Genomic DNA, 26,292 nt, shown 5'->3' with positions numbered 1-26,292 from the left:
CCTTTAACATTCTTTGAGGTGACAGCAAACATCACGCCAGATACGCCCGGCATACGAGGTGTAGAAGATGGTAAAGTGACGCTCAAGGGCGCTCGTATGAACGAATAGACGTAATTATTTGCTGTTGCCTCATTGTTCGCGCATTATCGAAGACGGTGAGCCGTACACGAGCGCGCCCGACGATCGTACGTATATATATGTACTTGCACGCAGACGAACTTACGACCCATTCGTAGGTGACTCACCGTTTGCCGAGGGTAAATCGACCAATGGTAGTATCAGCAGCACCAACACCGATACTGGGGTGAGGATCCCTTTTCGACGCGGGAATGTCAGTTCCTGCATCCTGGAAAATATACACACATTTTCATTATATATTGACATTAAATTGTGCACGGCGGTTTGTGCGCGAATTTCCGAATCGCGGGTGACGAGACGTTTTGTTTTTTCTTAAAGTTTAAGCTATTAATCATCGAGTATAATTGTAAATGACAGTCTGTATAAAATCTTATATATTCAAGACGTCAGATATTTTATGCACTCGATGTCGACATGTTTAAATTCAAATTTATTATAGAAAATATTTTAGATAGGTCATTAATAAGCAATAATAAAATGTATCGTATTAAATATGTTAGATTCATTGTTTATTTAAAATCATCATAAATTAGAACTTAACTTACAATTAGTCATCCTTAGTCAATTCTATCAATATCTCAATTTACTGACTATACATTATTCAAAAAAAAAATGAATTAAAAATATAATTTATTAATCGATATAAGAGCTAAAATGAAAAACAGTATTATGTATGGGGTCAACGAAAACTGTTTAAACATATCATTAGATAGCAAATAAATATAAAAATAAAGAACAAAAATGAAAAAATGTAAAAAGCTACGTCATGGATGAAACGCCAATAAAATGATGACGTAAATACGAAAACTAGATCATGATGAATACAAAACGTTTATAAGCGAAAACCGAATTGGAAAAATTGATGTCCTTCATGACAGAAAAAATTCCGAAGAAGTAAAGCGTTCCACAATTGTTTCTTAATTCAGAAGCGAAAAAAAGTATTGTTAGTCAGACAAAATTACATTAAATGTCAGTTCAGAATTAATTTGTACCGTCAATCTTCCTTTCGGTGTATTAATATAACATTTTTTTTTAAAGCAGGGAGGCTAAAATTATATTAATAAATCAACAAACAGAAAGTTATAAGTGTATAAAATTAATAGAAGAAATACTAGCGTTAATAATTATTTTTCTTCTCCGTAACACAAAAAATAATATGCTCGCAAATTAGATTTGAACGGATTATAAATGTCATTGTTAAATAATCGTAAAACATAGGGATGAACTGTAATTTCCTTTTTTAGTTCTAGTTCACATTTGTTTGCATTTGATCGAGCGATGATATATTAGAATCTTTTGCAATTATTTATTTTATGAGTCATAATTGCGTGTGAAATTTAGCGGACAATACGCATTTTACATGCAATGGAATACGATATTGAATATGATATTTAAGAAATGTGAGATTAATCCGACGTAGTAATAACCGCGAGTGACATCGCGCGAGTATTGAAAGTAGATCGGCACGTAAGTAGTACGAACCACGTGTCTTCGTGACGATAAAGCACGAAGCGCGAACAGTGGGGAGTGGAAAAAGGTGATAGATAACCGGATGTATAAAGGAGATAAGATAAATAGATTAGGTTTATTTACCTCTCAAAGTAAATACTTAAAAAAAAGAAAGGGAGGTGAATAACTAAAAATAATACATAGACAGTATATCGACATAATATTGATTTTCAGTGAAATAATAACAAAGAAGAAATAAATATAAATTAATAATTCTGTGGGAAAAAAATAGAAAATAAATGATAATAGATATAAATCTAGAAGAATAATGCCTTGAATTGATATTAGACAATTAGATTTAAAAAAAAAATTTTTTTAATAAGTATTATTTAACGAGTGCTTTAAGCAGATAACCAAGTTACCGCGCGCTCAATTAATTAATTTGATATATTGATTTTTTCGGCACAGTTCTTCTGAATTATTTTGCATCTGTTATATTCATTTCATCAAATTAGCTGAGATATGATTCGCTTTATTTAATGTCTCGGAACAAGGGCAACGTTATTTCCTACATCGAAATGCTCGCGATATTTCTCCGTATGCTTCGCTTAGCTCTATGTTTCAAATTCACGGAATAACGTCGGGTTATTCTGGTACCAAAAAGTTAACGACATGACGACACGTATAGAAGGTGTCGCTGCGCAACGTGCTACATCCTCGCTATCGTCGTAAATGAATCATGTGCTCGATAAAATCAATATCTCGAAAACGGAGCGACCAGTCGGCTTTCCGTGAATTAAAGAGACATGTGTCGTGTGGGGACGTGCATACATTTCTTCGCGTAATTGTTTTCGTTCCACGCTTTGGGAAATCTCCCTTACGTCTGGTAAAGCTGACTACGTCACGCTATACGCTCATGGGTATCGAAACTTAATCAATTGCCGGGTAAGATCAATACGTTGGAACGAGAACAACTAATCACGTTTCTGTGACTTGCAGATTAAAGATTCCGCGTCCTATCGCTGAACAAAAATACTGTCGAAATGAAAACACGATGAGTCTAAGAAACTCTAAGATGTGTGACAACACGGATAGGACGATTTCGCACTGAAGAATCTAAAAATTTAGCAGGATACAGATTTGAAAATAATTTTATTGGACCGTCAAAATAATTATGTTCACACAGAAAACAAATTTAGTATCAAATCAACAATCTCTGTTTCGTATATAAGCAAGAATATAAAATCTTCTTGGAAAAATTTATAATCTCAAACAGACATAATTTGTGTGCATCAAGAAAATTTTTCTCTTCAATCGTGTCTGTTTAAGATTATAAATTTTTCGAAGAAGATTTATATTCTTGCTTATATATAAAACAATGATTGTTGATTTGATATTAATTTTTTGTCTACGCATGATGAGGAGCAATACTGCAAAAAGTTTTGATTCCGCTAATCAATTGAGTCCAACATAATCATTTTGATAGTATTAACAAAATTATTTTCAGATTTGCATCCGGCTAAATTTTTAGATACTTCAGCAAAACCGTTTTTTTTTTCCGTGAACTTGTGTAATTTCGTGAAAGTAAACGTGAGAAAACTAAACGCGCTAATTGAAAATCACCTGCAAGCTCGATTTGAAAGTTTTGTAGTCCCAAGATGTAACCGATGATTTTTTAAAAAAACACCAATCAATCACCACTTTCACTATAATACACGTACACCGACATGTACGCACTAGACTCCGAAAAAGTCTAGCGAGACACAGTAGAAGAACAGTCCCACAAAAAATCCAAACGCATTGTCATATCCACGCATTTCCTCTTCCTCTTTCGAGCGCGTCGATTCCACGAGGGGTCGAGAATTTACCTCACGATCGCAACGAGGAAGGTCGGCTGTAGCCGCGCTGTCTCGTCATGGACGATCGAGAAGAGAAGGCAACCGAAACGCTCGCGGGGCTTCTTCTCCGTCTACCGACGGTACCCCTTACGTTCGCGGGTTTTCCGGAAGCGAAAAATCCAGAGCGGGAAAAGGGGAGCGACGCGACGAAAGCGCGAAGTGCACCGCCCGCCGTCGATCGCGCCGGAATGGGAACGAGTCGCGGGGGGCTGGTCGGCGATCGCCGTCGGCTATAGGAGCGACGAGCATCTCGCGGCGGCGGACGCTAGAGACGCGACGACGAGCGTCCACGTACGTATCGCCACGTGAATGGAAAGAACGACACTTGCATTATTTAACAGGGTACACGTGTACCGCTCTGCTTTGTTATACGGCGCGGCGGTGGCGATGCGATACGGCGCGTAAGCTCACTTCCTCCGCTCGGCATCGCGTCCGAGATGCGTGTGAAGCGTCATCGTAGCCCTATATTCGAACGTAATGCGTTTTACGCACTCAATCATCACTCAATGCCGATCGGTTGATCTATTCCGGCATTTCACGCCGGAAGTTTCGAGCAACGAAGACACGTTCTTTCGTCGCGAGTCTTTCCAACTTTTGTTTGCACTTCGAACCGATAAAAAGGTGTCTGCACTGTTAAACAATAAAATTTAAACCAATTCCTTGAGTCAAATAACATTTTGTTATTTTTAACTTTCGGGTATAAAAATTCATTGTTTTAATGTAAAACGTGACGACGAACGTTAAAATGACGACCTCATTTAATCAACTTATTTCTATAAATTGTTTAGTTTCAAAGTAAGCAACGTGTATATAAATTTAATTTTATTATTTTAATTAAATTAATAACATATTGAGTAGAAGCAATAGCGACCTATATGTAAAAAAATTAATTGAGTATAATTCGAATAATGTACATTATCGATACGTATTATGATTCGATAATGTGGAGGTCTTCTCTTCTTTTTCAATTGTTTAGTGCAACAATTTAATTGATTAAGTCAGGAGGACACTACACGCTCTTCTGTTAAATGCTTGTAACTCGGAGCCTAATCAAAATTTTTAAACCGCAATTAGTATTTAGAAGTAAAAGGATATCTGTTCTATCCAAAAATCTAATCAGCGATGACATAGAATATCTGAAAAAGAAAAATAAAGGTTGAAAGTAAACATGTAAGAGATCCTTGCCTGGTCAATATTCAACGAATAAATGATTTCGCTTGTTTTTTTTAAGTAGAAGAATTTAATATAATTTATAGATCACTCAAATAATAATTAAAGTCAATAATAAAGGCAGGGATCTCTTGCTTTCTTTACCTTCACTTACGACTCTTTTTACTTCTAAATACTAATTGCGGTCTAAAACTTTGGATTAGAACCCAACTTACAAGAAATTAAAACAGAAAAGTGCGTAGATGCCTCCCGGGACCTAATAATGGGCTAACATAATTTGTTTCAACATAAAACAAAGCAATTATTTTCATTCTGAAGAGAAGAAAAACACTGGACTTAAATGCTTTTTCAGAAACTAGTTCAAATATTTTAACAAACGAGTCGCAAAAAAAAAACTCTAATTTTCATTCCGACGACATTTACTTAATGCCTATCGGGAAACGGTGTCTTCTATTCTTCATTATCTCAAAAGTTCCATTCGCGAAACTCTTTAAATTACAATGACGTCCTTTCGGTATTGAATTATTCCGTAACTACCAGTGTCTCAGCATCGAAGCAATCGCCATTATTCTTGCCCGTCCTAAAGCGACCGCGGCTGAAACGACACTCGATAGCGGAGAACCTGTATTACAGGTAGGACTATAATTCTGAAAGGGATAAAACGAATCGCTAACCATACTTATTCAACCCGAGCTATCAGCATGATTGGGCACTTGTGTTAACAGCACGCGGGAGACTTATTTACAAACGGACAAATCTACTTTCTTCCCCAAATGTTTTTGTACGTCGCGTACTATCGTGGTGCGTCGTGATATAATCAGATTTTTATGAAGGAGACCTATTTTCATCGAGTACTAAAATGGTCAATATAGCGTGACCTACAAGGAGAAAAGAGACTTTTGTTTAAGTATAACAAAATTTGGCAGGATAACAGATCTAAAAATAATTTTGTTCGACCATTAAAATAATTATGAAAATAATACTGTAAAAAGTTTTAACGTTTTAGCAAGCAGCTTGAGCGTCCTACGTAATTATTTTTATGGTACAATAAAATTATTTTCAGATCTGTATCCACCTAAATTTTTAATGCTTGAAATTTTAGATGCTTCAGTAAAACCGTTCTTTTCTTTCCCTGTACGATAAAACCCTATGCGAATAAATCGCTGATTACTGAAAATTAAAATTATCAGTTTACAATTAAGCTTAAAAACAAATGATGTACGTATTCGATTACATCCTGTTACAGATACACTGAAAAAAATTTTTACATTTAAGTTAAGTATATTTTAACATTATTTTAATATTACATATTAATTATTTTAAATATTAATATTCTGCTCGTTATTGTACCGTACGTTGCTGGTTGCTAGAACATCAAAACTTTTTACAGCATTGCTTTCAAAATTATTTTAATGGTCGAAAAAATTATTTTCAGATCTACGTTTTATCCAACTGAATTTTTTAATAATCCCAAAACTAATTTCGGCCTTACTTGGCCTTAATTATTTTAGTATAATATTAAATATTATTTCACATAATTTTAGTATAATATTTTTGATATTTTGTTGTTTTATATGTTAATCATCATTTTACATGTGCAAGTGTCTGAAATGTGACTGCCATTAAAAAAAAAGAAAAAAAATTACTGCGTCGCGAATGGATATTGCGTAACGTGATAATGTTGCGTAGCTTTCTTCGAGACGCATGTTTTACCACATGCAAGTATATGCGAGTCAAGTTTCCTTCTTTTGTTCGGCTCATACGAATACTCACATTGCACGGTGGAACCATTATATTTATCTTAAATGCAATCCGTTTATTGATCTCTAAGGTTGCCGCGACTGAGCGCTGAATAAATAAACGGTAAAGTAAATAAATGCCAGACGAGCCGCTCCAGTTTCTTACTGACGTAATGCTGACGATTATCCCAGGTGAAATATCACCCGTTCCCTCTTTATCACGCTGATTCACGGTCGTGACTCGAAATCAGCGGCGTTTAGCAAGTCTCATGTGTCTCGAACAAGAAGAGAGAATGACGAACGACGGGGTTTGCCTCGAATCTCGAGTTGTTGGAAAAAGCCAGACATTATTTCTTCGTTAAAATCGCTCTGTCACAGTTGCTGCCATTAATGTGCGCCTTTATTGCTCGATATGTGTACGAATCGTGCTTTCGATTCTAGGTATAGCAGTGACGATCATTTATCATATCAAATAGCTTCCCCCAGTCACGGTCGCATTAGATTTCAATTAGGGTACGATCGATGATGACCTTTGACATTCAAAATTTTACGTGGCACTCTGCTCGCTGTTTGGTACATTTTGTGAAATGTCATCCCAAAGTAGCTACTCAATTATTGATAGAAATAATAATTACGATATAATTTAACTAATTAGATAATCCAAATATCGGCGATAGAAATTACAATATAAATTAATTAATTAAATCAAACAATAATCACAATGATAATTGACGGTTACGGCATATAATAGTAGTTTGTAATAACGAGCTTTCGGAAAAGCGAATGGAATACGTTTTTAGGAAAATGTTTAACGAAATACATTTGTAAAAACATTTTTCGCTTCTGCCGTATAACGATTAATTAACTTCGATAATATCCCGCAGATGCGTAATTAACTGTATTAGCAATCCATTTCGTGAGAAGTCTCACGCCGGTTATAGCTTATATAAGATATTTAAATCCACAGGCATACAGTGCGATAAATTACGCCCGCATCAGAAAATTAGTCATAATTCTTCGAATCTTCGCAGCGTAATGAAAAATAAAAAAGAAGAAGATATCACAGGACGAATGTTTCGATGATCTCAGGTACCTCCGGGTACCCTGAGAATGATTCAGGAACAGGTCGGGAAGGGAAAACCGTCGACTACCATCTGAAACGGGACAAAAGGCAACCACGGAGTCGAGCCGGTTGCACCGACGTCGGTTAGCCTTTAATCTCTCCTCTGTATCTTTATTATAGTTGCGATTGTACGATGAGGATTGTGTGTAATAGGGGGAAAGAGGATATCGCTGGCCGATTGAATAGCCAATCAAAGCGATCGATACGGCTGATCAACCCCGTGGGACGCTTGTACTTTACGACACTAAATCTGTTCTTCTTAGTTACAAGTTTAACACCCTCCTTGTTCTTTCACTTATGGATGTGAATCTGTTGCAGAAAGAAAGTTGAGGATAAAAAGTATAAAAAATGCTGATGAGAGGAATAACGTCTATTAGTCGATAGAATTATTAATTACACACGGAGGAAAAAAGTTTATTAATTTTTCAACTCGATTAAATTTTTTGTATTAAACTTCAATTTAAACACTTATATATTTAACTTTAAAACATAAATACTCGAACTGAAGAAATTTAATCAAGTTGGATAGAGAACTTTAATCGAAATGTGAAGACACAATATAAACAAAATGCCTTATCGCTCATAGCTAAATCTCATTTATCGTGTGATTTTATATACTTTTTCAAGTTCACGAAACTGTACGCTGAATAAATTTTCCGGTCTTTTTCTAGTTGAGTTGTTATTTTTCGCAATAAATTCTTTTCAGATTTTTAGAGGAAAAGGTCTCACATTTAAAGATGCTTAGTAGCATCATTTCTTATTAAATTGATTTTTTTTTCTTGAACAAGAAAATAGTACTATTACATTTTTAAATTAAAAGTCAACTTAGAACTGTATTTTAAGACCGGAAAATTTATTCGACGCGCGACAGTTTCATGAACTTGGAAAAAGTATACAAAATCACGCAGTAAATATCAGCACTAAGATCTAGCTATGACCGATAAAACACTTTGTTTATATTGTGTTAAACAAGTTGAAAAATTTAATCAAGTTAACAACGTTGTTCTCAATGTAGATTCTTTTTTTATTAGTTGTATTTAGACGCGTTCTCTATGTAGAATTTTCATGTAGAATTTTCCCTTCTTAAGTTTTGCATTTTTTATTCTTCATAAATCTGGAAAACCTCTCTTCTTTTTCAGTGAAAATTTGATTAAATTATTTTTCTCGCAACATTTTCATATTCATTAAACATCTTTGTAACAAAACTTCGTAATACAATTTCATTAAGGTAGAAAGATATAAGACTTCGTCATCAGTTTTTACTTTTATAAATTACTTCGTATTAATTAATGTCTTAGAATTTTCAGAGTCATCTTAAAATTATGATCGGTACTACAGACATTTTTTAATGAAAATATCAACTCCAAATTAATCAGAGACTGTAAAATTATGAAAAATTTGTTTTCTATTGTATAAATTAAGAAAAGTTTAGACATTACTAATTTTATTTATTGTACAAAGGCAAAAAATATAAATGCAACTAAAGAAGTTAGTGTATTAATTAGTTATCACCTTTACTTATGTAACAACGATATTCGGTTATTACATTCTTGCTGTAAAGCTAATTGTGCCAACGTTTTGCCGAGTATCATCCGAATTGTGTATTCGAAAACATCACCCTACCGATGAATGACCTCTTCGCAACTGTTTAAGAATGGTCCCGTTATTTCCAACAATAACAGTAAATTGTCAAATTTGTAAAGCCTTTGTAGAAATACCTGCGTTCCAAAATCACTGCGCGGTGTGTCTCGAACAAAGATTGAATTCACTCCACCGCACTAAAGGGTGTCCTTAGTTCAGCCGAACTTTCTTTCATCGTCTATACTATACCGTAGGCAGGACTGTAGCGATAATAGCGGTTCGCGAACTTGCTAAGTCAGGGTTGACCGCTGCAATCCGATGCTCTCTCTCTCTCTCTTTTTTTGCCCCTTTTGACGCCAGAGGTAAAGCGAGATCACATAGAGAAGAACCGAACTCTGACTAAAAATACATAAAAAAAAAAAGTTTCTTTCTAGCCGGACTTTCTTTTTTCTCGAGAACAAGGGATCATGTGCCCTAAGGGCGGATAGAAGGCATCTGCATATTCACTAGTGGAGTCTCGGAAAAAAAAAAAAAACTTTCTTCTTTCGTTCTTCTCCTTTTGAAAACGCAACGTCGTGCACCGGTTTCGGTGCTAGCTAGGAAAAAAATGTAGGAAAGCGCAGCTAATTAAAACGGAACTTCGAAAAGGGCTAACGAGGCTCGCGAGACGAAGGTGGGCCAGGAGGAATGCCGATCGACGCGATCCTCGCAAAGAGACTGGACGAGGAAAAAAAAAAAAAAAAAAAAAAGTGTGCAGCAGCGATACTAACCTTCACGCTGGCTAGTATCCGTCACCGTGGCGAAGAGAGTATAACTCCGTGGAAGCAATCACATGATGCACTAACAACGAACGCACAGCACGGCCGCCGCACCGTTACCGGGTTGAATCCGTCGACGGGGCATCGGTCGGGACGCCGCCGCGCGATCCGTATCGGCCTCGGCACGAAAGTGACAGCAGGGAACGTCGTGCAGGACGATCCTTCGCGAGCGGCCAGGGCGCTTCTCTGTCCCCTTCTGTCCTTCCTTTCTCTTTCTCTCTCCGTCCTCGTCTCCCTTTCGCTCCCTTTCTTCCTTCCTCGCTTCGTTTCGCTCCCGCCCTCCAGACAAGGTGTTCCGACGGCGGCGTCGAGGTGCACGGGACCGTAACGAGGCGATCTCGCGAATACGGCGAACGCGAGCGCGACACACCAGTGGCACACGAGGGGCAAGGGGGCAGAGAAGGGGAACGCCTGTCTCGATCGCGCCCGCGACGTTACGCGTTCGGCGATCTCTCGAGCGCGAGCGACCGAACGGGTTCGGTGACACGACGGTACGCCCGTGCGTAGTCGTCGTAGTTGTCGTCGTAATCGTCGTCGTCGTCGTCGTCGTCGTCGTCGTCGACGTCGTCTCCGGCGACGGAGCGGAGTGGTGGCGGCGACGGCGGCACAGTAGTGAGGCAGGGTAACAATGGCGGAGCACGACGTGCTCCGGACTGACCGAGAGGGAGGGGGGAGCGCCGCCGCTAGATGTCGCGACGAGGCGGCGCGATTGTTGTTGCCGTACGCTCCCTCGGTGGAGAGGAGCTTACGATGAGTTACGATGTCCTTTCTGTCCATTCAGAGCCGATCAAACGAAGAGGAAGGCCTACGGCGCTCCAGGCAAATTTTTCGCCAATCCCGGCGGAGACCGCCTCTTTGCATTCTTTTTTTTTTTTTTGCAACGAAACGTCCTCCCGCAACGGTTTTGTCTCCCTCCCCCTCGCACCGGCAGGAATCTTCGGCTCTCCCTTTGTTCCCTGGTCCCCGCTACCTCCGGAATACTTTATGACTCCCGTATTTCGCCGTATTTAGAAATGTTTGTAGGGCTCCCGACGAGAGTTACTGTTAAGTAATGTTTTTTTTTTTAGCGACCCGAAACGAACGTCAGTCACCGTTAATTCGCATCGCGCTCACGTCCTTACGTTTGAATCACGGGACGTTCTTTATTGGAGCGATAAATTAAAGGAGCCGCCGTTTTTGGAGTACCGACGCGTCCGGCGAACGAATGCTTCCTTTGCTGTCCGTTCCGCGCACTCGCGAGAGGGCGACAGCGGGAAAGGCAGGTCTCTCGGAGCGGAAAAACAATTGGTTCTCGTGTTACGCTTTTGTATATCGAATCAGGCACGCACCGAAGATGTCTACTTCACATTATTATTAAGCAGAGAGAATGTTATTATAAGCCAAGAAAATATTATGCGTCAACAAAATGATCAGTGTTTATTGCACATGTTACACCCTTACGGTCTGTCCCAGCAAACCATAAGTTTAAACATATTTTTAAAACATTTGAAAAAACATTTTTAGAAATGTTAAAAATAATAAGTCTTCTTTATTTTGTTATAAAAAGGCTTATTTAAATTATAGAATAACTCAACGTTTGAAAAACGATTGTTATTTTATTATTTAAATAAAAAATGTGTCCTTTAATATCAAATATTTTTTAAATGCTTTAAAAACATTTATTTGATATATTTTTTGGGGTATAAAATAAACATTTCCTAAATGGTAAAAGTTATTATTAAAACAATATTTTTTAAAACACTGTTTGCTATTTAGGTAATTCATAATGATAAAGCATCACTTAATTTATTATGTTTTAATTATTATTTTAAGGATAATTTTTAACGTTCAATTCATAATAAATCACCATTTAGTCATAATTCTCAAATTAACAGTCATGTTTTCGTAAATAATTTTTATAGAAATGTAATATTGATATAATAAGTTGGCAAGTAATTTAAGAATTATTTTAAGTAATTTTAAAAAACATTGTTGTTAGTAGTTTTAATACTCAAAATAAGTAATATGTTACTTAAATTACTCGCCAATTTATTACATTTCTACAAGAGAAGCAAGAGTAAAAATCTTGAAAAAATTTGACAATCTTAAACAGACGTAACTAGTTTACATGAAGAAAATTTGTTTAAACAGATTATATCTGTTTAAAGTTATCAAATTCTTCCAAGATTTTATACTCTTGCTTACATATGAGAATATGATTGCTGATTTAATTTTTCTCTGTGTAGGTCAGCAATTTATAATACATTAAGTAATTAATTGATAATACGTCAGCATAATAGATTAGGTAACTTATAATAGATTTAAAATAACAGTTCCAAATATAATTAAGATGATGGTTTAAGGCAATTTACATATAAATTGTTTATGACCTTTTTCATTCGTTCGATAATATAGCCACTAAAAGATTCATAAGAGAGTACCAGCATCATAGTCTGTTAACTTGGCGGTTCAATTTTTGTTGCAACACCTTTTTCGTAATATGCGTTAAATATTAAGAGACGAGTGAATCCGACCGTCTCGCGAGATTCGAGCTTTGTAAATATCTCATGAGACGACGGTCTCGCTGGAGTTTTATTTCCGTCCAAAAGAGAGAAAGAAAAAGAACAGTAATAATAATAATAATAATAATAATAATAATAACAAAATAATTCCATAATTTAAAGTTCCAGAAAAATTTGTGAAATCTAATCATAAATTAATCACCACAAAATTGAATAAAAATTCAACATTAAATTTCCTAATCACAAAGTACTTTTTAAGCGTCGTATCAGCTGAGCAGCTTGCGTGAATCTCTCACGCTCACTCATCATACAATTCGGCGAAATCGCGGCGTGCTGTGTCAGCCACTTGGAAGCCGGCGTCGACTCGACAGGCGAGGTTTCGTTACTCGCGCCTATAACGTTTTATACGGGTGTTGGGTTTCATCCTTTTTCGCCGTCCGCGCAAAATTGGACGCGCGGTCGATATACCACCGGCGACAACGACGACGGCGACGACGGCGACGACGCGACGGTCGGCTGATCGGCGTTGTCGGTGGTGCATGGTCGGTTTCGCACGGTAACGCCATTCATCGCGACCATCGCTTCGCTCCGCTTTCGTGCGTGACTACTTGTGCGATCGAAGTCGACGTGGTGCCGGGATAACCGTGTCCGATAAGCAAAATCGCACCGGGCGGTCGTTGTTTATCGCGAGTGGAACAACGGCCCGATCAAGCGTCGCAGCGTCGCTGCGCGTTCCAACGGTACGTACGCACCGTGTGCCACGCATCTCGCACGAGGCTCTCGACGCGACGACGCTGGACGACGCGTCGCATTCTCGGCGTCTCGTTGTGCCTTGTGGAACGAACACGGCGAAAAATGCCGCGATGCGCTGACGCGCGATTCGAAAATGCGCAATTGTGAAAACGAAAATGTTAATCGGCAATAAAGTAATTTGTAATTGATCGTGAAGAAGCGAGTAGAATAATAGTAACGCGGAAATTAATGTGGAACTCGTGGAGCACGTGCTCCAATGTTCGTGTCACGAACTAAAAGAGAGATCAGTTGTCAATGAAAACTAGTGGAAAATTCAGAGAAACTCGAGCGATGTTTATGTACAACGTGGTCCGATCTTATTTAAGATCTTATTTATCTTAAATGCGATCTCGAGAAGCTAGGGCGATTGTGCCACATAGAATCTCAAGAGCATGTAAAACCAGAACGATCTCGTGTTGTGAAGATGCGTCACGAGACTGACAGTGCCTCTCGAAAAACGTGACGCGCGGCCTCCATTTTTATGACGCGCGAAAGATTTAAAGAGAGACTTGGAAGATTTAAAGTGGAAGCTCGAAGCTCGCGAATCAAAAATAAGGGACCGTTTGCATATTTGTCGTAGATTTATTGATACAAAAAGTGCCTTAACAAAGACAAATACGCAAGGGAGAGAAGTATGCAGGTATGCATTTCGCGAGTTTTGGAAAGTTTGGTATTAAGATATTTCAGATAGCACACATGTCTAAATCCTATAGGCAATATTCTTAGAATATTAAATGAAATAAAAATTAAAATAATATTACTATAAATATTCCGAAAATATAAAAATATTTATATAGTTCAATTTGACATTTGACGTTTAACAAACATTTCTTGAAATATATTACAATAAAATTATTAATAATGAATGGCACTGTGTTTAAACTCCATTTTTTTGCACAAATTTAATTTCGCTTTTAGAAAAAAATATATCTATATTGAATGAGCGTGAAGCTGGCAGCCAGACCTAGCAGCCAGCCAGGGACGAATAGGGTACCGGGGCCCCGTAAATAAAAAGTGATTAGAATTACAAAAAAACAATTGTTAGCCAATGTTACGCTCAAAGTAATAACAGATACGCCATTATTTCAAAGACAAACCATTGTATTAGTAATAAAATAAAATAAACTAATTATTTAACAGTTAGATATGATAACAGTAAATACCAAAGACAAACGCATACCCGTAGAGAATCAAAAAAAATCACAGACACATCTCTCAATGAGCATAAAACGACGGAGTAGCGACCGAAGCGATGACGGCTCTTATTGTTTATTTAAAAAATTATTTAAAAATATCACTCAAGTAGCAGCCAAGGCGTACGCATATCCGTAGAGAGTTGAAAAAAATCACAGACACATTGAAAGATGCTCATTGAGAGATGTGTCTGTGATTTTTTTTGACTCTCTACGGGTATGCGTTTGTCTTTGGTATTTACTGTTATCATATCTAACTGTTAAATAATTAGTTTATTTTATTTTATTACTAATACAATGGTTTGTCTTTGAAATAATGGCGTATCTGTTATTACTTTGAGCGTAACATTGGCTAACAATTGTTTTTTTGTAATTCTAATCACTTTTTATTTACGGGGCCCCGGCACCCTATTCGTCCCTGGCTGGCTGCTAGGTCTGGCTGCCAGCTTCACGCTCATCTATATTGATAGTTTAGGAATTACTTAATTTTAAATAATAATAAACATTTATAGGGAAAGGCATCTTAAAAATATCTAAAGATATCTTAGAAACTTTTTTTAGGCATGTGCTACTTCGAGGTACAAGTCATAAAAATAATATGTAACATTCAGGTGCCAATGATTTGGAGTTACAAGTTACAAGCTTTCTCAATGTTTATTTCTTTCTATTACTTAAGATGTTATTTATAAAAGTGTAACGACACTGCATAATGAATCGAAGAGGAACTGAGATAGTATAAATTAAAAAAATTAGTTTTGTTTAAAAAATAATATTTTATCATAAAATTATTTATTTAATCAAAATGAAGAAAAATTTATTGCCTTTGCTTGTGTGCATTATTCAATTTGTATTGCAATTGGTACTGCATTATATTAATAAAAATTTTTCAAGACTATCTATATTAATGTTATAATTGTTCCTAATATATATTGTGCGAATCTGCGAATCATCATCAAGTGAAATTTAAGTTCTTTTATATACTATTAATTTGTAACTTTTAGTCATTTTTTGTTAATAAATTATACGCATTCAGTAATAAATAATGAGAAAATATGGAAATAAATACAGTATCTATGGATTGACAAGATGTGGATTGACAAAATGTGCTCAATGTGTTTTTCGAAGATAAAACAATTATAACGCTATTACAATTTTGACGATATTATGTAGAGTGATATTCTTTCTACTAACGGAATATTGTCGGTGTCTCGGTACTGCGTGAGATAGGAGAAATTAAAAGCGGATTATAAATTGAAAGGGGCGTCCGAATTCACAGTAGGTAAATAACTCCTGTAATAAATCCGTGTCGCTCTGTTTATTTAGGCCGTGTTGTTGGTTTTATGTGAATCGTTTATGACACCGATCTTTTTATCAGTGAAGATTCATTATCCAGCACTTGCATGTTATTCCAATTAAATTCATGATCCTTTTCTTTTTTCATTGGGCCGTGATCACTGAAGGGAAGCCTGTGGTTTTTTTTTTTCAATGTCCTATAATGTACTTTTACTCTAGTTCTTAGTAGTCTCTTGGTCTGCTCTACATATGTAGCACCGCAGTCTTGGCAGCTGTTTCTATGTGCTGCATCGCATTAAAACAACGTCTACGCGATCTTGTTCAGTTTTTATGAGAACTTCCCTAAAGACTTAATTATCTAGTAAGTTCAATTTGACATTACATTTTTTTATTACTATCCTGCACTTTTCAATATTTTAAAAGCTCAACTATTATATTCATTGAACTATTATATTCTTCAATAAAGTCTAGACTCAAAGTTATGACGTATTTATGTATTATATCGAATATTATTATACAAATATAGCGATACTGCGTAATAGGCTAAACATTAACAGAGATAGTAATACGGCTCATCGACAAGAATAAAAATTTGGTTTTAAAAGACACAGTTTTTTGTTATAAAAATATATATTTATTCAAAATTAAAGAAAAAATATTGCAGAATATGTGCAAATGTACGTACGTATATAGGTTGCAATATTAAGTAATTCCTAAACTATTAATATAGATATGTTTTTTTTAAAGCAAAATTAAATTTGTACAAAAATGGAGTTTAAACACAGTGCCATTCATTATTAATAATTTTATTGTAATATATTTCAAGAAATGTTTGTTAAATGTCAAATGTCAAAACTATATAAATATTTTTATATTTTCAGAATATACTGAAAAGATCTTTAATACATGTAATGTAAACTATATTACGACGGTATCATGTAGAGTAATACATACTTTACATAAATCAGATATATAAACAATATTGCTTTCAATTTTCAAATCAATATGATGCTTAATTTTTGAGATATCATTGCGAATAGTTAAAAAAATATTTAGAAAATTGCATTTAAAGTTGAAGATAATTTCCATTGATTATTTATGCTTACAGTGCCATAATAGCATCTTCTCCTCCATATGTTATATAAACTATAGATTAACAGGAGAACTGTAATTAATTTAAACTTATCAAATAACTACTTTGATAAAAAAATTTCAAAAAAAATTTATGTTAGACGTATTGAAACATCAGCACGCTATATTAGTAACATCCTATACTGTTATTTGATTTTGCATATTTCAAAGTGCGTATAACTCAATAAAATGTTAAATAAAAAACTACTCGGGTGTATTCAGAGAATTCAATGAATTCCAAGAATTTCCGAATCCGTGTTTGACGCATTAAAATGTCAGCACATTGTATTAGTAAAATCCTATACTGTTTAATTTTGCATAACTCGAAATGCATGTGACTAAATAAAATGTTAAACATCAAAAAAAGCATTCAAATATATATACGTGATAATACGCTCAAGATTATAAAGAATGAAGAAGTATATATAAATCAACGCTAAAATATATATTTTGAAAAAGTTTCCAATGCTCAAAAATAAAAATGTCTCGTAACAAATGTCGATTGTTGTATATTGTTATATTAGCGTCACTTTTTAACGACCGGTTATTAAGCAAATGATTTTATAAGCATGATCGCTAGACTTTTTCAACTAATAATGGAAATCTTACGAATGGTCATAATACCTAGCTACATTATCACCTTCTCCTCTAATATTGAATCAGTGACTGACAGTACGCATTAATATTCTTACAAGATTATTTCTGCGATTATGTCATCTACGATTGTAGGACTATATTGGCGAAAACTAACGCGTCTTCTTCACACATTATCATTGTCAACCTGTTCTACCAAACAGTGATAACTAATACTCGACAGCAGAAAAACATTTGCATCAATATTCTATATCAATATTAACCATATATTATCAGTGTTTGTTGATTCTGTCCCTATTAGGCTAGACCGATTCTGCGAAGCTTCATTATGATATTTGTCATGAGTGTGCGGTCATTCCAAACTTAAAAATCTTGTGACTCCAACCATTTCATCCATTGGCACCTGAATATTACATGCTACCTTTACGATATTACCTTACAATTTTATAGTATATGCTGAAGGTAAATAAATATTCATCCATTCTTACGATTTTACATCTTAATATCGAAACTTTTCAAAATTCGTGAAATACATACCTGAATGTCCTCTTGTTAGTTTTTTCAGCGTGCGTTTATTAGAACCAAACAAAAAAAAAAAAAGGTAAAACCCCCTGCCTAGAAAGTTGAGAGTGCTCTAAAAAAAATCCAAAAGAGAAAGAGAAAGTCGAGCATGTATCCCCGTGTGTAATTGTCTCAGCTCATAAACTACATTTCTGCCTGCCTGCTCTACATTTTTGCAAACTTTTCGCCCCAGTCGTGAGATCCGGTCTTTTTAGTTGCTTTCACATTTGTTATTCGGATTGAAACGATCCAGACGTATTATGCGTATAAAGAATGAGGGAGGAAAAAAATCTGTAAAAAAAATAGGGCGAGAGAAGCCAATGGATCACGCCATAGCTCATCCCGTGTACATGGCATTTCTATTGTGCTCGACGCAGCCTGACGATACACGAAATGTGTCTATCAGCTACGGCAATTTTTTAAAAAAAGTTTCGAAACTGGAGTAAAAAGTTGAACGTCATCGGGGGAAAAAGAGAGAAAAAGCGGAATTGCCGAGGATTTCCTGGATAGACTCGATTCATAGGATCGAGGATACATGCGACATCTTATTCTCGTAACGCGCGAATAGGAACGCGACGCAAAAATTGAGAAAGAAAGATGTCGATGACCTTTTATATGGATTTTTATAATATGAATAAATACACTGAGAAAAAAAAGATTGAAATTAACATAATTTAACTATAATTCATAATCAATTTTTTCGACTAACTATATGAATTATAGTTAAAGTATGATAATTTCAATTAATAATTCATAAATCTTTTCGGTTAACTATGAATTATAGTTAAATTGTGATAATTTCAAGTCTATTATGAATTAACAGTTAAATTATGATAGTTTCAAATTCATTTCGATGACATACCGATCATCATTTCGATGGTATATTGTTTTAATCATACATATTATAGCTATCGGTTACTATTACTATGCAAATAGCAAATATTATAAAATTATATTCATCATAATTGCATTTATAAAAATGTTCATTTTGTTTTTGTCATTCATATCTTAATATTTTACTATATGAACATTTAAAATTATAATTCACAATAAATTTTTCTTTTATGGCAGAAAGTCAAACATGAAGTTATTACTACTAAACATTACAACAGTAATAACTATAAAAATGAAGGTCCTTATGATCATAATTATTTTACACGCCTTTAAAGTAAAAAAATATTATTATTCTCTCAGTGTAGCGACCGATATGTGTATAGCACAGAAATAAATATCGGCGTTTTGGTCACGCCTAATAATACTAAATTTTGCGAATTTTTGTACATTTCTTTGTGCTTCGAGAAGTAATAACTAAAAAAAGACTGGATTTCATGGCCGGGTCAAAAAATTCGCAGAAATACAAAGCGAGCAGGGAGAAGTGTATTTTACGAGTTGAAACAATCATAGGAAGGTACATGATCGATTTTCTTTTTCTCTTTTAGATTTATCCTTCGACTTGTCCTCAGTCAGGCAGGAGGTTTTAGTTTTCTCTTGTTCAGGAAATCTGTCGTAAATCGAGGGAGTAGGGAATAGCGCAGGGCGCGGTAACAGCGCCAGTGGCATGTGCTCTAATTCTTAACAACAGTGGCCCAGAAGGAAGATTGGTTATCAGCGCGCGGATCTCGGGCACGAGGACACCACGTGCGAGGGTGCACCGAGACGGCGGGAACGATAGCCTGCGACGGTGATCGATAGCCGGAGGGGTGGAAGAGAGAGTTTGCGTATATATCGACGCGAAACGTTTCACTCTCTTCCGCTGAATATTTCTGCCGACCTGACCGCCGAAGGATGCTCCGCGCGCATGCACACCGCGGACGTTTCCTTCGCGATGACAGATCGAACGAGCAGTCGCCGTCGAAAGTGTTTCGCGGCGCGCGCGCGAGTCCGATCCCTGTTTCCTGCCGTTTGATTTGGCTTGACCGATTCGTGTCGCACGTACGTTTCACTCTCTCTCTCTCTCTCTCTCTCTCTCTCTCTCTCTCTCTCTTTTTCTGCCTCACTTACTCCGTGCAATCGTCTTTTCTGTACATCTGTCGTCGTCTTCACGCTCGGACTCCTTGCGACCGCCTCTCGATCGGTCGATGCGCTCGGTAATAAGCGTCGCTATAATACGCACGAGTCCGCAGCGATATTCCGTACTGCGACACTTAAACAGCACGTGCATCGGCGCTTCACTTGTTGAGAATCGTCCCGGACGAAGATGATCGCGAGACGGTAATTGAATGAGATACCGCAGCCTCCGATCATCCAAAGCATATGGCATCACGTCCGTTTGTTCGGCGTCACGAGCGATATTTATTTTACGATTTGAAATGCCGATCAACGTCGCTGGTGTAACACGGGAACATACGGTCTGCAGAGTTACATGCTTGTAATTTTATTACACTGGGAAAAAAAGTTATTGGAAAACTAAAATATTTAGTTCGATACGTTCAACTAAATGTTGAGTTCGTTTAATTGATTCATGATTAAAAAATGTAAACGATTGATACGAATAAATTATATTTTTTTGGTGCAACTAAATAATTGCTGAATAACGCCAGTGTTTAGTTGAACGTATCGGACTAAATATTTTAGTTTTACAAATTCTTTTTCTCAACGCATTATGCACATACGTGATAACCGAATTAAGCTAATAAAGTCTTTGTTTTGTATTTACACTTATTACCACCAATCGAGTCGCATAAGCATAATTATCGCTAATTACCACTTTATTACATGTTACTTTTAAGTAACATGAAGCTTTTGGATGATATTTATCGATTCTGTATATGTGTATATTTGCATTGATTGTACACATGTGTTATATATTGTTTTCTTTACATAGGGACGATTGCTCTATGTCTAAATAAACTGTGTGCTGAATTATTTAATGGATAAATGTCTACACATACGCTAGAAAAAAAAAGAATTGATAGTGTTCCAGTAAACTGATTATTATATCAATAACCGACGATATCTCACTAATTAATTGATGAAATATCATCATTACTGATATAGTCAGTGTATTGAAACACTTTTTGAAGGGCAAACATGTAATGGATATTAGTGGACATAGACATTTAGCTATTAGGTAATTTACCACATAGTTTATTCAAAGATGAGACAACCAATCCTTATATACAAAAACAATACAAACATACAATGCAAGTAATTGTTACAAAAAAAACATTTAGATTCCTTAGTACACATTTAACACATCTCGCACATAGTTTTTACTATTAATTTTGATATAATACATATAATTAATTTATTTTAATTACACAGGCCTGCAAGATTTTTTTAAAAATATATTAGTGACTAACTTATATATATTTTTGCGCGTTGAATCCGAATGCGGTCATAGAATTTACGTAGCGCGTTTTTCCGCGACAAATTGAATTTTATGTCGAAAAACGACATTTTAGGCATTTTCATAGCTGTATTAAAAATTAAGCTTCATCAAAATTTTTATCATCATCGTAAAATACTATTTTTTCTCTTCAAAATTTTTTGACAGCGTACGATATTTTTATTCTGAAATATATCCGATTGAAATTAAAACATTTTCAAACCGCGGAATTAAAAGGTATAAACACATACATTAAATGTTGCACATTAAACGATGACGTTGGTAAAAATTTTGATGAAGCTTTGGTGATTTTTTAACACATGAAAATGGCCAGAAACATTTTTTCGTTCGGATTCAGCGCGCAAAAGTACTTAATAAGAAACTTGATCCCTCAGCAAGCCCGTGTTATCCATTAATATACTAATGGATAATAATTAATATTATATAATTTTAATATACTAATGGATTATAATTGATTTTATATAATTTAATAATGCTAATTGTTAATACAATCACAAAGTCCTTTTCGAAGAATTAATTTTAAATAATTATATTTTTCTTTTTTTACATTTCATTGCTCGCATTTAAAATAATGTAAAAGACACGCGAATATCCTTCCGTTAAAAATTCACAAATCAAAAATGGGTTAACCGGGTCTTTTTATCAATCGGGAGTGTTATCGAGGCCACAAGGACGTCTTCTGCGCAGGTGCTCGCTGCGGCATGTGAGGCTTTTCGATCGTTTCGTCCTCGGCTGGGAAAGGTGTATGTCATCCGCCCTGTGTCCCGATGTAGATCGCCGCCGTTGTCTCGGTGACCGCGCGCGATTGAATCGATCTTGATAAAGTAGGAAAAACAAATGGAAAAAACAATGCGTCTGCAGGTTTCGATGTGGGCGTTCGCGAATTAAATGTCAACGAGCGAGTCATCGGGAATGAGTCAAAGAGGCGTTAATCGTTTTATTATTGACCGTCCATCCGTGATGTATACGTATAGAGTCGCGACATAAGCTTGCTCGTTTCTTCGACCGATGATTTGATATCCGACTGACAAGAAAGACAGGACCGGGGTGGCTAACAGAATCAAGCGCTGTATTACAATTGAGAATGTTCCATTTGTCGAGATTAATGCCGGAACCATTTTCATTGTCAGTCTCTTTCTTTCTCTCTCTCTCTCTCTCTCTCTCTCTCTCTCTCTCTCTCTCTCTCTTTCTGCCCGACGGGAATAAAAACTATCAAAGCGATGGGAAATGCGCGCGAGGTTCCTCGCGAGACTCACTAATCCGATAGTCTAACAAAAGAAATCTTCTGGGCGAGCTGTAAAGATCCTTTCTGGAGAAAAATTCTTTGGTTATCCTTATCCTATTTAGTCCCTCCGACCGAAATCTAAAAATATATTTAACAATTCGACGGAAAAACGTATAAAAGACTGGCGTTACAAAGAGTAAAAGAAACATTACGTTTTACGTACACAGTTGCAAAATTTGTGTTAAATTTAATGTTCCAAACGATCCGTTCAAATTTTTATGTTAATTTAACAAAATATGAATATGTTAGAAAGTAACATGAACATTGTGTAAAAAAATTAACACAAATAAATGTAGCACTTCGACACAGCTTGCAAACGAAATACGGAAACACATTTCGTCAGTAAAATTAAGATTTGTAATATATGTTGATATATACATTTTATTCAATTATTTTATGTTTTAAAACTAACTCATTTTTATGTTATTTATTTGCTCATAAATTGCGCGTCATTTTACGACAAAATGTTTAAATAATAATATCACATTATGTTAATACTTGGATATGTTAAAATTTTGACACAAAAAAGGACCGGTTTTAACATAAATACGAAATGTTTTCTTTTGTGTATGATATTATTTTTGTGTTGCAGAATCTGTTTAAGTTTCCTTTGCAAGAAATATTTTAGGGAATTTATCGTTTTAAATATTTCTATTCTGGGATTTGCACACGTTACTTATTATCAAGTGGTACTTTTTTAATTAAAAAAATCGACACTATTTGTTACCTAGGTAGCAAGCTGACGCTATTTCTCTCGTCATTTTAACTTTAAAACGTCATCTTGATGTCAAAATAATGATAAAGAAGCTTATTACTTACGCGCGTATACATATATTACATATTCTAAACGTTTGCTGGAAAACTTTTGTATCTTTCGCTGTGCTAAATTAGTTCTTACTTTTAAGTATAAGGCAGTAAGGTACAAAAATAGCATGTCGCCGTACGTAACATTTTATTACTGGTATAGGAGCATTACGGAACTTTGATTAAAGGCTGATCTCTCGACCCTCGCGCGCGTTAAATTTTAAACACGCTGCCGGAATCAATGCCACGCCAACGCATACACGTGCGCCGGCACAGACGTAGACACGGATGACATTTCTCTTGTCTTGTCTGCCGACAGATATCGATGTGGATGTCGAACATGGTGCAGAAGTCGGACAACGGAAGCGACGCCGTCGGCGAAGCCGGTCTCCGCGTGCACGCGAATTCGATCGACGACGCGTCGTTCGCCACGACCTTGACGTATTAGAAGGATATTATCCGTTTGCGGATGAGCGTAAGACGCAATCGAAATGTCGTTTTTCGGATGGAAAATGGGTGGTGGTGGCGGCGGCGGGGCCGGCGGGGCTTCCGAGCATACCGGTCATAATTTGCAGGACGGCCTTTTTCAAATCGCATCGCAGGCCTGTCACATCCTAGTGCAAGTGAGTCGATCTCTGCATGGAGACGTTTGCGATTAGTTTTCGATGAGATATTACCCGATGCAGTATCGGATATAACATGATATTGAAGACAGTATTTCAGATATCTGTTGAAAGTATTACAAGATCTGAGACTTTCATTTTACTATTATTAAAAAAATATTAGAAAACAACATCGAAAATAGTACTGAAAATTAAAAATAATTCAATTATCGTGTTAAACTTCAACACTTTGCTGGTAATTGAATAGGCTGAACTACTGTTATTTTTATTCTTGACGTTCATCATCAATCATATAATCCGTCGTGTTACATAAGATGCGAAAAAAGAGTGAATATAATTTACAGCATTCTGTACATTGTACAATCCGGAAAAAAACTGACATACACAACACACATTATCTTTCCATGATTGATTCATGAATCACGAAACGTAATAGTAACGTTTGATGCAACGTGTATTGTAATTTCAATCGATTCTAATGTATCTCTCATTATTCACGCATACTTTGTTCTTCAAGAGGATTTCTTCCTTTTACGTTTTTACATTGTTCTTTAGAACTCTTCCTTTTTTTTTTTCTTTTAACAGACAAACCAAGAATTAATTATACTTGCATGATGCAGTAGAAGTCATCAGGATGTATCTCGCACTTCTTCGTACTTACGAGATTACGAATTAAAAATTTATTTATCCATTCAATGCATTATTTATTATCCAAATTTGCATCTTCCGGTTTCTCAATATTTCACTTTAAACATTTGCACAAAAGATTTTGCTAAGCCTCAAGTTAAAACGATACCAACTTTAAAGTTTATCGAAGGATTTCGCTTTATAAGTAGCATCACTTCCAATTACCCTTCTTGAACAATCGATCGGGGAAACAAAGTCTGTGTCGGAGCGATAAAAAATATATCGTTTTCTTTCCGTCAAGGTGAACAATACGCACAACGTTTCTTACGGAGGTAGCAATAATGTGAATAACATCGCGTATTCGAAGTATTCTACGGCCGGCGGTACGACCACATCGACGACATCGTCGTCGACGAAAGGGGCGACCGCTGCCAAAGCGTATCCAAAGTACGCGGAGCAATACAACAAGGGTCCTAACAAGGACCAGGATGTGGTGGTGTTGTTACCACATCGCAAGAACAGAGCACCGCGACTCAAGCACAAATTATCGGTAAGTTTTCATATCGTTACACGCTCAGACATACATCTAGAACTCATATCGCTGTTGTGTGAAAGGCTCAAGAATGCATGCAACTCACGTAATTTATAAAGGCTGACAATTTGATTAACAATTTTGATTAACAAGTCGTTAGTTTTATCATTGATCGTTTGCTTGCAAATCTGCAAGGCCTATTCTGTAACGGTTAATGACAGTTTCATTATTATTATAACGTTGCGTAGCTTTTTTATCGTTATATTATACGCAAGGCTGAGTGAGTTAATATATTTTTTTTACTTAAATTAAAAATAACTATAGTTAATGTTAAAAAACTAAATTATTTAAAATTAACTAAGTTAAGATAAGATATTAACTTTTTAACTAATTATTAACCCAACCTTAATTATACACAACGATGTTACAATAATAACGAAACTATTGTTAAGAGTTGCAAAATAGAATTGCTGCTTTGATTTTGTTCTCTAATCTTAGAAAAAAAACGCGATATACGTCAAATAATAACTTTTTCTCGAGACTACTTTGTTTCTCCGTCAGAAAAAAACCCCGAGATTAATCTTCAAACTCATTAATTTTTCTAATGAATCACGAGCGAATTAATTTTCTCGTCACGAATCCATCCGAACGGACGGCAAATCCCGCGCGCTCTTTATCATATTAATGAGATATCATTAAGTCATGTGGTCTTTTTCGATTAAAGACATGCATTTAAAGATGGTGGTAAGAACCAGTAAAGCATACTTCCTTTCTTCGTATTGAATTTCTGCAGCATTTTTACAAAGTGTACTATATCAACGATACTATGCAACGATATTGCGCAACACATTTGCAACATGACTGCGTGAAAATTGCACAAGTGATATACTTTGTTGCAGACCGTGTCCGAAAACGCTCGGCTGGATGTGAATTCTCCGGGAGATGACGATTTAGAGTTATGGGACCAGACTGGATTTATGTTGAGAACCGACGTAGACGATCATCTTACGAATGGAAAGTACGTAATAGTCCAATTTTTAATATTAGAGAGAAGAATTTATGACAATGGTTTTTAGAAAATAATGTAAATA

At 35.8% G+C, this 26,292-nt stretch overlaps 2 protein-coding genes across 7 annotated transcripts in view; one reads left to right on the top strand and one right to left on the bottom strand.

Annotated features, from left to right (window-relative positions):
- Window positions 1-26,292, bottom strand: part of LOC105203275 — an 84,494-nt gene that overhangs the window by 12,049 nt on the left and 46,153 nt on the right. The window contains exons 1-2 of one of the 3 annotated variants that reach the window (XM_011172082.3): window positions 9,869-10,529; window positions 246-346 (exon numbers count right to left, since the gene is read on the bottom strand). In XM_011172082.3, the coding sequence (XP_011170384.1) occupies window positions 246-345 (100 nt within the window). In that variant the 5' untranslated portion in view covers window position 346; window positions 9,869-10,529. Of the gene's footprint in view, window positions 1-245; window positions 347-3,210; window positions 4,234-9,868; window positions 10,530-26,292 lie in introns of those variants that run through there. The other 2 variants (XM_026130314.2, XM_011172150.3) reach the window with 2 other exon arrangements.
- LOC105203187 (5'-3' exonuclease PLD3) overlaps window positions 1-26,292 on the top strand; it is an 88,926-nt gene that overhangs the window by 58,162 nt on the left and 4,472 nt on the right. Inside the window, exons 1-4 of one of the 4 annotated variants that reach the window (XM_026130311.2) lie at window positions 12,768-13,157; window positions 23,739-24,042; window positions 24,971-25,219; window positions 26,101-26,219. In XM_026130311.2, coding sequence (XP_025986096.1) covers window positions 23,911-24,042; window positions 24,971-25,219; window positions 26,101-26,219 — 500 coding nt within the window. In that variant the 5' untranslated portion in view covers window positions 12,768-13,157; window positions 23,739-23,910. Of the gene's footprint in view, window positions 1-12,767; window positions 13,158-19,269; window positions 19,914-23,738; window positions 24,043-24,970; window positions 25,220-26,100; window positions 26,220-26,292 lie in introns of those variants that run through there. The other 3 variants (XM_026130313.2, XM_026130312.2, XM_011171989.3) reach the window with 3 other exon arrangements.

This window comes from Solenopsis invicta, chromosome 7, assembly GCF_016802725.1.
Source record: "Solenopsis invicta isolate M01_SB chromosome 7, UNIL_Sinv_3.0, whole genome shotgun sequence".
Lineage (NCBI taxonomy): Eukaryota > Metazoa > Arthropoda > Insecta > Hymenoptera > Formicidae > Solenopsis > Solenopsis invicta.
Note: the sequence above shows the minus strand (reverse complement) of the source record. Positions and strands in the feature narration are given on the sequence as shown.